Source organism: Canis aureus, chromosome 5 (genome assembly GCF_053574225.1).
Source record: "Canis aureus isolate CA01 chromosome 5, VMU_Caureus_v.1.0, whole genome shotgun sequence".
Taxonomy (NCBI): Eukaryota; Metazoa; Chordata; class Mammalia; order Carnivora; family Canidae; genus Canis; species Canis aureus.
This window is the reverse complement of record NC_135615.1, coordinates 43,975,943-43,990,423: the sequence shown is the minus strand read 5'-3', so window position 1 is coordinate 43,990,423 and position 14,481 is coordinate 43,975,943. Positions and strand designations below refer to the sequence as shown.

The following is a 14,481-nucleotide window of genomic DNA, read 5'->3' as shown; positions in this document are numbered from 1 at the left end:
GAAAGCAATCAATCCCAAAGAAGGAGAGCAAGAGTGAAATAGTGCAGAACTACAAAAACAACCAGAAACCAATTAACAAAATGGCTGTAAGTGCATAACAATCAATAATTTCTTTAAATGTAAATGGTGTAAATACTCTAGTCAAAAGACACAGGTTGATGTAATGAAGTAAAAAAAATAAAACAAGACCCATCTATATGCTGCCTACAAGAAATTCACTGTAGACCTAAAGACAAAAACAGACTGAAGGAAAGGAAAAAGATATTTAAACTCAAATTGAAATGAAAAAAAAAAAGAAAAAGCTGTGGTACCAAGACTTGTATCAGATAAAATTGACTTTAAAACAGACTGAGGAGGGCAGCCCGGGTGACTCAGCGATTTAGCACCGCCTTCGGCCCAGGGCGTGATCCTGGAGACCCGGGATCGAATCCCACGTCAGGCTCCCGGTGCATGGAGCCTGCTTCTCCCTCTGCCTGTGTCTCTGCATGTCTCTCTCTCTCTCTCTCTCTCTCTCTCTCTCTGTGTGTGTGTCTCTCATGAATAAATAAATAAAATCTTAAAAAAAAAAAAAAAACAGACTGAAGAGGACGAGTTAAGATGGCACAGCAGTAGATGAACCCTAACTTGCCCCATTCCTTGAGCACAGCTAGATAAACATCAAATCATTCTAAACACCCAAGAAATTGACCTGAGGACTGAGAGAACAAAACAAACTGCACAATTCAAGGGAGAAACACAGGTTTCTCCTCCCTTGAAGGGAGGAGCTGTGGAGTTGATTTAGGGGAGAAAAGAGCTGCAGGTGCTGCAGAGGGGAGGCAGCCTTGATCACAGAAAGGAGAGAGAGAGAGAGAGAGGGAAAGCATGAGCAGGAGATTGTGCTAGGAAACTACTAGTTTGGCTTCCTCAAAACTACTGGCTGGGATAAGGAGAGGAACTGACTGCAGCAAGTTTTTATAAGCAGCAGAGAGCAGTCTAAAGTTTTAAAGTCTGTCCATGGCCAGAGTCATGCCTGGTGGGGTTAGTAATGTTCCAGTGTGAAGGAGAGGGGAGACCTGGGAGTGGACAGTGTGGGCAGAGAATCCACTGGATCACATGGGGAAACAGATTTCCTCTTCCTGGAGTGCTTTTGGGAGTGGTGACATGGCCTCTCTGGGGACAAAAGAACTGGTGGTGCCAACATGTCACCCTGTTCCCTAGCAAAGTAACAAAGACACCTTGGCTTCTTGCTGCATATAAACTACAAACCACCGTGTGGTCACAGACCATTTTCTGGGGTGCACTGGCCACAGCACAGCAAGACCCTCCCGGGGCACCTGGGTGGCTCAGCAGTGCACACTCTTGAACACCTCCTGAAGCACCAGGCCCAAGACCAGCTAGGGCCTTTCCTACTATAGTCAGTCTCAGAAGCAGGACTAGAACAGGCTTTCCTTACTATGACCCAAAAACAGTGACCTAGACAAAATAACAAGATGGAGGAAATCACCCCCCCAAAAAAGAAAAGGAAGAAGTAACAGCCAGAGATTTTATCAATACACATATAAGTAAAATACCTGAACCAGAATTTGAAATGACAATAATAAGGATACTGGGTGGACTTGAAAAAAGCATAGAAGACACTAGAGAACCCCTTACTGCAGAAATAAAAGAATTAAAAACTAGTCAGGCTGAAATAAAAAATGCTATAATTGAGATGCAAAGCCAACTGGATGCAATAACAAGGAAGATAGATGGAGCAGAGGAACAAATCAGTGATATAGAAGATAAAATTATGGAAAATAATAGAGCTGAAAAGAGGGGAAAGAAAGATTTTGGATCATGAATGTAGACCTAGGGAACTCAGCAGCTCCTTAAAAATTAGTAACATTCATATCCTAGGAGTCCCAGAAAAAGAAAAGAAATAAAAACTTGTTTGAACAAATTATAGCTGAAAACTTCCCAAATCTGGGAAAGGAAACAGACATCAAAATCCAAGAAGCACAGAGAACTCACATTAAATTCAACAAAAGTAGGCTATCACCAGGACCCAGGAGATCGTGACCTGAGCCGAAACCAAGAGCCAGATGCACTACAAACTGAGCTACCCAGCTCCCTCTGAACATTTTCTAATTGAAGACTGGTTAACGTACAACATATTTGCCTCAAGTGTTTCAAGTTTGAATTTGTGTTTTTTGCATTCTTTGGATAAATAGCCAGGAGTGCCATTGCTGGATCATAGGGTAGTTCTCTTTTTAACTTTTTGAGGAACCTCCACACTTTTCTACGGTGACTGCATCAGTTTGCCTTCCCACCAACAGTGCAAGAGGACTCCTTTTTCTGCACATCCTCACCAACACTTGATGTTTCTTGTGTTTTTTTAGACACTCCGACAGGTGTAAAGTGATTATCTCATTGCAGTTTTGATTTGCATTTCCCTTATGTTAAGAGGTATTGAGGCCATTGAATGTCTTCTTTGGAATGTCTTTTCGTGTCTTCTGCCCTTTCTTAAATTGGATTATTTGGTTTTGGGGTGTTGAGTCGTGTCAGTTCTTTATATATTTTGGATACTAATCCTTTATGAAGTATGCCATCTGCGGGATCCCTGGGTGGCGCAGCGGTTTGGCGCCTGCCTTTGGCCCCGGGGCGTGATCCTGGAGAGCCGGGATCGAATCCCACGTCGGGCTCCCGGTGCATGGAGCCTGCTTCTCCCTCTGCCTCTCTCTCTCTCTCTCTCTCTCTCTCTCTCTGTGTGTGCGTGTGAGACTATCATAAAAAAAAAAAAAAAAATGAAGTATGCCATCTGCAAATATTTTCTCCCATTCCATAGGCTGCCTTTTAGCATTGTTGTTTCTTTCACTATGCAGAAGCTTATTATTTTGAAAAACAACAATAACCATATGTTATTCACCGGGGACGTACTGTGTGCCATGCCCTCCATTAAGCTCCAATCATTTCTTCATTTCATCTCTCCTTAACTGTATGCAGTGTTACTACTATCCCCCCCCCAACAGTTTATAGATTAAAGAAGCTGAGGTTGAGGGGCTCGTGCCAGACCACAGACAGATGAGCAAGCAGCAAAGCTGAGGCAGTTTAACGGAAATGCTTCTGCTGCGAACTCTATCTTAACAATAGAGGGTTGCTCTTACAGGACTGCCATGGGAATATTAAATAACACAAGCTTTGACCAACACACACAGACCAAAGAATCTGCTGCATGTTAGAAAACACATCCTGGGGGCTCCTGGATGCCTCAGTCCATTAAGCATCCAACTCGTGATTTCGGCTCAGATTATGATCACAGGGTCTTTTTTTTTTTTTTAATTTTTTTATTTATTTATGATAGTCACACAGAGAGAGAGAGGCAGAGACACAGGCAGAGGGAGAAGCAGGCCCCATGCACCGGGAGCCCGACATGGGATTCGATCCTGGGTCTCCAGGATCACGCCCTGGGCCAAAGGCAGGCGCCAAACCGCTGCGCCACCCAGGGATCCCTGATCACAGGGTCTTGATATCAAGCCCCATGTGGGACTCCAGGCTGGACCTGAAGCCTGCTTAAGATTCTCTCTCTCTCCCACTCCCCTTTCCCTCTCTCCCCCTCTCTGTTCCTCCCCCATGCTCCTGTGAGCGTGTTCTTTCTTTAAAAACAAAACATATGCATTTTTAGTCGCTAAATCTGACAGCCTTACCAGGATACCTCCCAACCTACCAGCATCCAACATCTGAGAGCTTTTTTCTGTCACCTGGCCCCGAAGCTCCCATTGGGTGGCTGGCCTCCTCCACCTCTATATGGAGCCAAAAGTGCCTAAAAGTTACACATCCAGTGAAGAAGCCCTTAGCAGTGACTGAGGGGTTTAGGAGTGTGAAAACTCAAGTCCCTTGCCTTGACTGGCGACACACTCCAGGAACCCAGTTACTTACCTCTAATGTCCCCCCAGAATCAGGGTGGGTGTGGGGGGGAGGACTCTGCCCTCCAATGGCATTTGAAATCCCACCATATTTGGTTTCTTCCCCTTCCCTCTAAGCCTTCCCTCACTCCTTGACCAGTTTTTCCTGGGAATGTGACCCTAGTAAATTAGTCACCTGAACTTGTGTCTCAGTGTTTGCTTCTGGGGAATTAATCTCAGATACCACCCCAACCCACACCCTGCACAGATGCAGGCTTCAGTACTCTAACCATATGGGTGTGGCCTTAATTTGGGGTGAGAGTGAGCCCCAAATAAGAGAGAGATAGGGGGGCCCAGGTGATGGGCGGAGGCAGACTCACACAAAGGCTCACACTCACTCACCAGGCCCCAGTTTATCCAACTCAGAAAGGGCCCATCAGCATAACTTGTTTATGCAACCATTTAACAGCCAGGCTTCACTTAGAAATGTGGACGGAAGAGAACCTACACCTGGATCCCATCAGCCGCGCAGTACTCTCCTGCTTCCCCACCCACAACACGAGCTGACTCCTGACCCCAAGGCCCTCCACCAGGAACCACCCTGCCCCAAGGAAACAATGGTGCCCCATTTTGTTTCAGGTTCCATTTTTAAGATGTTGGCATCCACAGCAGTTTCTAATTAGATGCCAGTTGTGTATCTTCATTTACAACACTCAGGCAGAGATAGTCTATACTCTGATCACCAGAGATACAGTATCCAAGGCCGGGGAGTTTTTCAAGGATCTACGAAAACATACACATCCTTAGCAAGAAAAGAGCATTGCTAAGTTGAAAATTGAAGGGTATTTGAGTAAGTGGTTATAAAACAAAATATCAACTTCATTATTTTAGAAGTTATAAAAATGTTATGTTGTTCCCTATAGAGGGAAGCCCAGGTGTCTCAGTGGCTTAGCGCCACCTTCAGTCCGGGTGTGGTCCTGGAGACCCGGGATCGAGTCCCCCGTCAGGCTCCCTGCATGGAATGGAGCCTGCTTCTCCCTCTGCCTGTGTCTCTGCCTCTCTCCCTCTATCATGAATAAATAAATAAAAATTTTTAAAAAAGAATCCCTATAGATACAGGATGATTGCTGAGAAATGTAATCATATAATAAAATTACATATAGTCAAGTAATTTCAAAAGCAAAACATAAAAACCCTTACAAAATGTTTATGGAAAAAAATGTAATGTGAGTGGAAGCTTCGATATAGTTGACAGTATGCAGGCTCCCTAACGTCTCTGCAAGCTCAGGAGGCCCAGGTTTTAGGATATGTATTAACCCCAACCAACAGGCCCCAACTGCTGAAGCACAATGCTGGCAGGCCAGCCAGAAATGAACCTATTCGTCATCATGCTGCAGGGGAAGAGATTTGACCGATCTAATCTGAGGGGGCTCATCACAGCCCCAAGGGGAGTACAAGCTTGCTCACAGCAGGCTTTGCCAATGGCGTGGCAGGGCTGTGGTCTGTTGGGAAGAGCAGATGCTTCTAGGACACCAGTGCCGCTCAGGAAGGATGGGGGCCTAGGTCATCCTAGGAAATGGAACAGAGCAAATCCTGAGGTCTGTGGTCCCACGCCCAGCTGGATCAGTGGCAAAAGCAGGTTAGAATGGACCCTGGCCATAGGAGTGAAGCGAGAGGAGATCCCATTTTGTTGCTGGTTTAAAAAAAAAAAAAAGGACTGAATGTGTCACGGGGCAATTTTCTGTGACATGACCAGATGTGCTGACGGGGCCAGCTGGGGTCACAAGGAGCATCATGGCAACAGGGAGGGACACTGGAGCCTTACTGGAGGCCGATGAGCCTCAGGAGCAAGCGGACCAGGAGCGCCCCGCGCACCACACCAGCTTATGCCCCGGTTGGAGGATGGGCTCCCCGAGGGTGCTGTCACGGAGCACAAGCCGCCTGAGGCTCTGGGAGCAAGCGCACCGGCAAACGGAAGGCAACACCCGCACAAGCACAGAACTTTAAACGAGGCAAGAGGCCCGAGTTGCTACAGGAGAGGATCACACTACCCGGGTTTACTGGGACTTGGGAGTTCTGTCGCGGCAGGACCCACGCCCGGGCAGACGCCTCGGTCCCACTCAGCTGGGCTCCTACCACAGCCCCGGCTCCGCACAGCCCTTCAGGAGCCGGGGGCAGCCCTGGGCACGAGGGACGACCAGGTAGCCATGTAACCCTACAAAAGAGGGCTTTGTTGCTTGGTTCTGGAGCCCTGGTGGTGAGAATAAGCCAGAGAATCCCTGCTGTGTTATCGGCCTCTGTCCGAATCCCACCGGAATGTGGCCTGGCGAAGCTGGGGTGCCAGCGTGCCAATGCCCCAGAGCCTCTACCGTCGGTCATCGCCCCCCCGGGCAGCTACGTGGGACATGGCCTGATCTCCCCCGAAACCACGGGCTGACCCCTGGAGAGAACCGGCAGGCAGCCGGAGGTGCAGAGCAGATGCACACTCTGTTGTCTTTTAACACAGAAGTGACCTGAGCAATGTTTATGGAAACTGATGGGAAGGACTCACTCAAGATAGGGAAGTTGGGGGACGCCTGGGCAGCTCAGTGGCTGAGCGTCTGCCTTTGGCTTAGGGCGTGATCCCAGGGTTGTGGGATCGAGTCCTACTCTGGGTTCCCTGCCTGCAGCCTATTTCTCCCTCTGCCTCTCTTTCTGTGTCTCTAATAAATACATAAAATCTTTAAAAAGAGAGAGAGAGAGAGAGAAGTTGAAAGTAACGAGAGCCAGAGGGAGGGAGGTATACAAGCAGGGCCCCCTCTGCCTCGGAGACCTTCCCAGAAGTCTGGCCTGAGGGGAGGACAGATGGGCTGGTGCATCCCCTGTGGAGTAGGGGAAACACATCATCTGCTGAGAGCCGTGAGGGGAGATGCTGAGGGAACTTCAGGAGCTAGGATTGAAAATGCTGCCCCTGGGAATCAAGTAGAAGCAGGGTGAGGCGCAGCCGAATCCCCGGCGGGAGGTATGCTGGCAGGAGCAATTCCCTATGTCTGATTCCTGCTCCTCTGTGGGTCCGTCATCAAGAGACTCCCTTGATCTTTAACAAAGGTGGATATTTACATTTTGAAGTCTCATTTTAAACACCGGAGTAGGTAAAACTTTAAAACAGTAGCATAGCTTTACATGAAAATGTTATTACAGTTTTATTGCCTGAAAGATTGAAATACAGATGTGCTTACCGTAAAGGATTTTAAAGGCTATTCGAATTATAGCACCCCCTTTCATACTCTGCTTAGGAGGACGAACTGTCACGCACATGCATTACATACGGTATCGATTTCTGAACAATACGTGGGAAAGACAGCATGCAGAGCCTAGAGAGAGTGGTCCTCTTGGCACACAGGTCCGGCCTTCTGCATTACAATCATTCAGAACATTCTGCGTGTCCATTCTGCTTCGCCCATTTTGACTTCTATTTCAAAGTCCAGGCCGCAGGCTACTTTCCTGGCATTTTAGCTCACACACACAGTGAGGTTGGGCAGAACAGAGAATCCCGTTCCTAAAAATGAAATCGGTAGTATGTGCGCCTAGATTCCCTTGAATGACCATCTGAGGCTTGTGACTGCTGCCTTTGCATTCTCCTGGGCTTCCTCCCCTTGCCTTCTCTCACACCATTCTCAGCAGCAAGGGCCATGCACCTCCAGGCTTTCACCAACATGGACTGGGGCAGTTTGCGCTTCTGAGCAAACTCGCTCCCCGCTGACCCCAGCGTTGAGTAAAAGCTGCAACATGACAAGAACTGCTAATGGCATTGTCATACTTGGTCCACCCCGCAAAAGCACAAGACACAGATAATGTCCCGTATTACAATTACAAATAGGCCTTGTCACTAATAGGAAACACATCAGTGTGAAATTTCCTTTTGAATGCCCTACAAAACCCACATTATTTTAAGTAGTCAACCAAATGACAAAGTCAACCCATTGTTGTAAAGTTTGGCTGAGGGCTTCAAATGCCTAGCAGCTCAGCTGGTCTCTCAATGCCCCAATGGCTTGGAGGTAGAACATTCTGTAATGTCAGCAGGTGGACAAGCAGACTGTAAAATACACATGGGAAAACTTTGTCTTCACAATGACTTAACACAAATAACTATGAAGTGTCATTAACCATATCCAATAAATTGACAAAATCCAGTGTACAGCAGTAAATGGTTGATTATCAATAGCAAAGTCAAAGGATACCCCAGATACCCCAGGCGATATTGCAAACCATTGTAGCTTTCTTGGGGAACAGAGTTATGCAATAGGTGACAACAACTATAAAAGTTTGATCCAGTAAATCTACCTTAAGAAAGAGCCCCCGAGGAATTAGGACAAAGGTAGGAAAGGGAAGTGTGCAAAGAACAACATCTACTGAAGTTGCTCTCTATACAAAGATGATGTTTAAAACAATCCTATCAAATACGGGGCCTTAGCAAGCCATAGTATGCAGGGACACCGTGGAGTCCTGAGTGCCCATTCATAATGCTACCATGATGGACTATGTTCCCGCGTGAAATTTTAAACATGAAATAGTAAGTGAAAGTAAAGGTAAAATACAATAGAATCAATATATAACACGCAGTGAGATGAACACGTATATAAGTACACACAGATCATATCAGGAAGGGACAAAAAAATGATACAAATTATTGGTGTTTAGAGATTTTTGTTGTTGATGGTGGTATTGTTACAGGAGAGTCCAAAACAAATTTTAAATTCAAAAAGCGGGGAGGGGATCAGCTATGGACAATGAGTAGCACCCGTGCAAGCGGGCAGAGGTAGCTCAACCTGGATTTCTAAATCTCAACACTACTGAGGTTTTGGGCCAGATAATTCTTTGTTGTGGAGGCTATTTGGTGCATTGCAGGGTCTCTACCAGCATTGCTCGCTCCTACCCACTAGATGCCAGCAGCACACTCCCCAAAATACCTCAAGGCGTTGCCAAATACCTTGAGTTGGAGGGAAACCAAATAAACTGTATCAAGAACCACTGGGGTGAGTGATAGGCAACCACCAACTCTCCACCTGAGCTGTGGGCAGTTATGAAGCCTGGGCTGGGAGCAGAGTGTGTGCCCTTCCTACAGAAGCAGCCCCTGCTCAGAAATCCAGAATGATCATGACCATTTTGTTTAATTAGCAGCTAATTCAAAGTTAAAACGTTCTGTGGGCCAACACTGTGCGGTCCGAGCCTCCTGTCTGTGGGCTACCCAGCGGTGAGCGAACTTTACCTGTACGGGGCCAGGTGGTGAATATTTTAGGCTTTGTGGGAGAAATTCTCTCTCACAACTAACTCAGGTCTGCCTTTGTGGGAGGAAAGCTGACACGGAGGATACGTAAAGGATGGGCATGGCTCTTTTCCAATTAAACTTTATTTATGGACCCTGAAATTAGAATTCCATACAATTTTCACATGTCATTAAACATTATTTTTCCTTTGGTTTTGTTATCCAGCCTTTAAAAATATCAACATCATTTCTGGGTCATGGGCCTTAGAAAAACAAGGCCCAGCTTTACCCCGAGGGCCAATCTGCAGACAGTAGGCAACAACTAGGGGTGTGCCAGGAGAGGGTGCTAGAAAGCCCTCAGGGTGTCTGGGCAGCCGGGCACAGGCTTCCTCCACACAAGGGAGGAACAGCAGTGGGCATCTTGCGACCCACACCAGATGCCTCTCCGTTCCCAACTCCCTCTCCCCATCTGCTGTCTCTTTTCAAAACCTACCTCCCGGCCCCATAGTGTCTGTACTGGGTGTGGTTTTTGCTGCCTCCAGAAAAACCACAATGAGAGTATCACTTTTTTTTTTTTTTTTCCCCAGCCACACAGTGGCTTTTCTGCCAATCTTTTAACATTTTCTGGCATTATTAGAAAAGCCATTAATAAGGCACGGACATAGCGGTTTACATGATTCCCAGAGCCCCAGAAAACTTCATTGGGAATGTTAACAGTTTTTAATGACCTTACTGAAACACAAGTTTTCCTGCTTGTGTTCTGTCTCTTTGATATAACAGAGAAAATGCAGATGGCTTTTTCAGGCCAGAGTCAGCCCAGGATGCTGGGAGTGGGGACAATTTGTGACTCAATCCAAGGAAAGAAAGGCCACTGTGGCCTTGTAGCTTTTAGGCCTGCGTCCTATGAATCTGCTCTGGAGAGCAGTGTGTGGCCTGCTGAAGAAGCTTTTGGGGTTCCTGCTCCCCTTATGGCAGGAAACACTGACTCCCATGACCTATCTCAGGCCATCTAGAACACAACAAAGAGCCCGTTTCCCTAGCCCTCAAGACAGCAAAAGTCAGTATGAAAAATGATAAAAGGAGGCTAGTGGAAAAGGAAGAAAAAAAGAGAAGATAGAAGAAAGAAAAAACTGAATTTAAATAAAATGCATTTTAAAAAAAGAAAGAAAAAAAGAGTAACTGTTAAAAATATGAACAGCTCCTGGGAGAGACAGGAAAGCCAAAGACAGGAGGCAAGAAGGGAGGGAGGCATGAAGCAGAGGAAGGACCAGGAGCGTGGCATATGCCAACTGTCCACCAGAAGACACTTCAGGCTTTAATGAATAAGGGAGGAGGAGCAGAGGGGAATGTCTTCGTCTCTGAGACCCACTCACAGGAGCCATCTGGGGCCTCTCCTTTCTCCTCAGACATCTCATTCTTGAGTTTTAGGTTAAAAAACTTCATCCAGGGGCATCTCCCGTCAGTTCAGGTCATAATCCCAGGGTCCTGGGATCAAGCCCCGCATTGGGCTCCCTGCTCAGCAGAGAGCCTGCTTCTCCCTCTCCCTCTGCTGCTCCCCCTGCTTGTGCTCACTTGCTCTAATAAATTTTAAAAGTCTTGGAAAAAAAAAAAAAAAACACTGGGTATTGTACTGTATATTGGCAAACTGAATTTAAACAAACATTAAAAAAAAATCTCATCTAGGTGTGAAACAGACAAGATTAGGGGAACTCATTCCAGGCACTCCCCTCCTCCTCCACTTTGCCCCTACAAAATTTGTGAAGATCTCTCAGTGGGAGTGGGCAGATGGCCACGGGAAAGAGGACAGTTGTGGGGTACAAGGCCAGCGTCTCCCTATAAGTGCACAAGTCCAAAGGCACAGGTGGAAAGGTCTCCATCTGAAACTCTGGAGGGCAGGGGTCCATAGAAGTGCCTGAGTCACCACAGATAGGGTGGGAAGATAGCAGAGAGAGCCTACCACAGCTGGATCTGGGGTATCCCTTTTGTTTGGCTCTGTTCTACTCCCAGTACAAAGGGGCAGGTTCCCCAGTGAGGCCTCCTGCCCCAGGCCTCCCTCACTCCTTGCCTTCTCAGCAGCCACTGTTCAGTACACTAGGCGTGAAGAGTTCCAGGTGGGGGGCAGCGTAGTGTGTGGAAGGGTGCTGCAGACACTGGAGATTTCATGAGGAGAAAACTCATGGAGAACAGCACTATCTGCTTGTGCCCAGGGTAAGGATGCAGCAATTGGCTGAGGAAAGCAGCAGGTGACCCAACAGGTGGGGGCATAGGCACATCCCCAGACCAGAGTTAGGCAGACACCAAACGGGAGAGAAAACCCTGCGGTCCCACTGAATAACCCTGTGGCACTCACAATCAGCCCCAGGTTGGACAGGGGAGTCAAAATCCTGAATGTGACTGAGTTCAAACCCAAAGCCACTCAAAAATCACCAAATTGGTTATTTCCAAATATCAAGGGCTTGGGCCAGAAATTAATTTCAGTTATAATTCCAGCATCCTGGAAAGTAAAGTGATATTTTTGCACATCTGAACTGGTGGCTTGTGAAGTGCATGCCTGCTACCTAAGTACTGACTTCTTATGCTCTCTTATAAAAAAAAAATACCGTCAGCTTTTCTGGCCGGTAAATGCCAGATTCACAGCCCCTTGGCTGCTCGCTTGTTGCCTGGCCTCCCCCGATCTCACCAGGCTCTTGCCACCTCCCTGAACCACCAGATGAATCAAAGCCCACACTAGGAAGTCGTCTGGCACCACTGGGGTCAAGATGCCAGGTCTTGACAACTGAATCCTGCCTGCCCTTAGCACTTGGCCTAAAGGCTCCCTTGACTATCATAAGTTCTGTGTTCAGCCAAGGCAAAGGAGAGAGGAGTCCTGGTGACGGAGCAGCAAAATTTTAGCAGCATGTTTCCACACCCTACTCAGGTCGTTCCGGGAAGAGGCCCTGAAGGTTGTGCTCAGGAAGCATTCCCAGGCTCGAGCCAGTGTGAGGGCCCAGAGTCGCTGTCTAAAAGCAGGCAGTGTTTGGTGCCTTCCTACTCCCAGGCTTGGGTGCAAGAGAAAGTGGCAGCAAAGGCCTCCAGGAATTGTTTCCAGGGCTGGGCAATGTTAAGATTGGAGTGGACCTTCTGGCCCAGCCTAGAGTCTACTCCCCAGTGCCCTGCTGAGACCTCCCCACATTCCTTGATTAACCAGCAGCCAATGTGCTGTGAGCTACTGGCAAGAATCCTGAGTGGAGGTACTGCTGCAGAACACTTGAGATGTTATGAGGTTAATAAGAAACCTCAGGCAGGCACACCATCAGGAAAGGCCACTCCATTTCCCCTACCTCTATATTGAGGGACAAACAAAATCTCAAAAGTGAGATTTCAGTGCTGCCTTGGAGGTGGAGGCCAGAGCTCAGGGGAGATCAAGGTATAAGGAGAGACTCTCACTTCCTACCAGACCTCTGTCCTCTTACAACTGGGAAAGTCTGCTGGAACTCTGAGGAGTAGCTCCAGCAAAAGCTGTGACAATGACCTCATTCCTAGGGAAGGCCAGATATATCCATCTTAGAAGCCCCACTGTTCCTTAAAGTCAGTTTCAGAGGCCTCAGGGTGAAATTGAAAAAAATAAACTGCTTTTTCCTGGGCAATGTGCTCAGACATATCATCACCCCTTCTCAGGCAAGTTACATGTCTGTGCCAACCAAGCTCAAGAAGCCCCTTGGGGGTATGTGAGAGTTTCTCTAACACAAGCAAGGGTGGGGAGACAGCCAAAGAAGCTCTTCTGGCAAGTCATGATACATTCTCTCTGCAAGAGTCACCCACACTGAGACCCATAGAGATTCAAGCCACAGCAACACTAAACTTCTCTTTAGGCTTGGTCTTGAAGTTTTTCAGACAGACAAATTCTCTGGTTGTCACTGAATTTTTCAAGTATGGATTTGGTTCTCCTTCCTCACAGAGATGGTCTGGCCCTAAACTCTGAACAGAAGAGAAAAGTTGCTCTTTGGTTTCTGAGCAGGTCCCCTCTGGTATTCTAGAACACAGCTGCTGGGGTTTTCTCTGTGGAATCTCGGTTGAAATGGGAGGATGATGAAGGCAATATGGAGAAGTCACATGCTTATTCTTTTCCTCTTTCAAAATGTTTTCCTGACTCTTTCCAAGTTCCTCTGTGGAAACCTCTTCCAAAAAATTCTCAAAGTTCACCACCAACTTGTCAATAAAGTCAGTGGGGGCAGAGTATGGTTTTAGAACCTGATCTTCTTCCATGTTCACAGGGTCATCAGACTCCTTCAGATTTAGCTTATCCTGAAAAAAGAAAGGGACACCCCCTATGATCATTTGGGAGCTACACATGAAGTATTCTACAGTTCATTAGGTTAGGGATTACCAATGTCTAACCTCTTGACCAGCTCCCCCTACATTCCTTCTAGAGACCAGAAGTGATGGCCAATCACCTCCATATGCCCTTCCATAGGAGCCTGGCAAGACTGGCCCATCTCCTGAGAAACAGCATATGATATTCAAACAACTTTTTTCTTCTAGAGAGCTCAAGGATATTTTCTACACAATCATAAGCTCACAAAACTCTAGTTGAGATGGGAGCATCAAAATTAGAATTCTTACAGATGAAAAATTATAATCATGAAGACAAGTGACCTTACCCAACATTACCAGAAAATCAAAGGTGGGCAGGGGCAGTGTCTTTGTCATCTTTGTGTCCCCAGAGCCTAACTCAATGCTTGGCATTCAGTGAGTGATTAATAAGTGCTTGCTATGGAAGTCAGCCCTATATTATACAAAAAAGCATTTAAAACATCAGACAATATTACCTATAAATTCACTTACTCTCTTCACGACTTTTAATAAGTAGCAAATAGAGTAACACAGAGATGATAAAGGAGAGAAGAAAACAAATAACAAATATTAAGATAAATTAAAATGTCCATGTTTAGAAAATATTTCTGAGTTGAAACAAGCGCTAATACTAAAAATTCCTGCATCAAGAAGTACTAGAAACAGGGGCACCTGAATGGCTCAGTGGTTGAGCGTCTGCCTTCGGCTCAGGTCATAATCCCAGGGTCCTGGGATTGAGTCCATACCAGGCTCCCAGAGGGAACCTACTTCTCCCTTTGCCTATGTCTCTGCCTCTCTCTCTCTGTCTCTCAGGAATAAATAAATTTTTTTAAAAATAAAAGAAATACTATAAACAGTCTTTCAATAATTAAATTAATGGCTATATTTGAAAGGGCTTATTTTTACTAAGAAATTATACCTTAAAAATTCCAAAACAGTTTTCAATTTAAACTTATAAGAAAGGAAGTTTTCTACTTATGGATAACTCACTAAAAAACCCGATTGCCAGTTAAAATCTGGCTGTAACTCCTCCAAACTGGGGAA

General features: G+C 46.5%; 1 protein-coding gene across 6 annotated transcripts in view; it reads right to left on the bottom strand.

Moving 5' to 3' along the window:
- Window positions 1-7,017: 7,017 nt before the first annotated feature.
- Window positions 7,018-14,481, bottom strand: part of IL31RA (interleukin 31 receptor A) — an 85,283-nt gene continuing 77,819 nt past the window's right edge. For all 6 annotated transcript variants that reach the window (XM_077897833.1, XM_077897830.1, XM_077897831.1 and 3 more), the window contains one exon: window positions 7,018-13,389. In XM_077897833.1, the coding sequence (XP_077753959.1) occupies window positions 12,925-13,389 (465 nt within the window). In that variant the 3' untranslated portion in view covers window positions 7,018-12,924. The remainder of the gene's footprint in view (window positions 13,390-14,481) is intronic.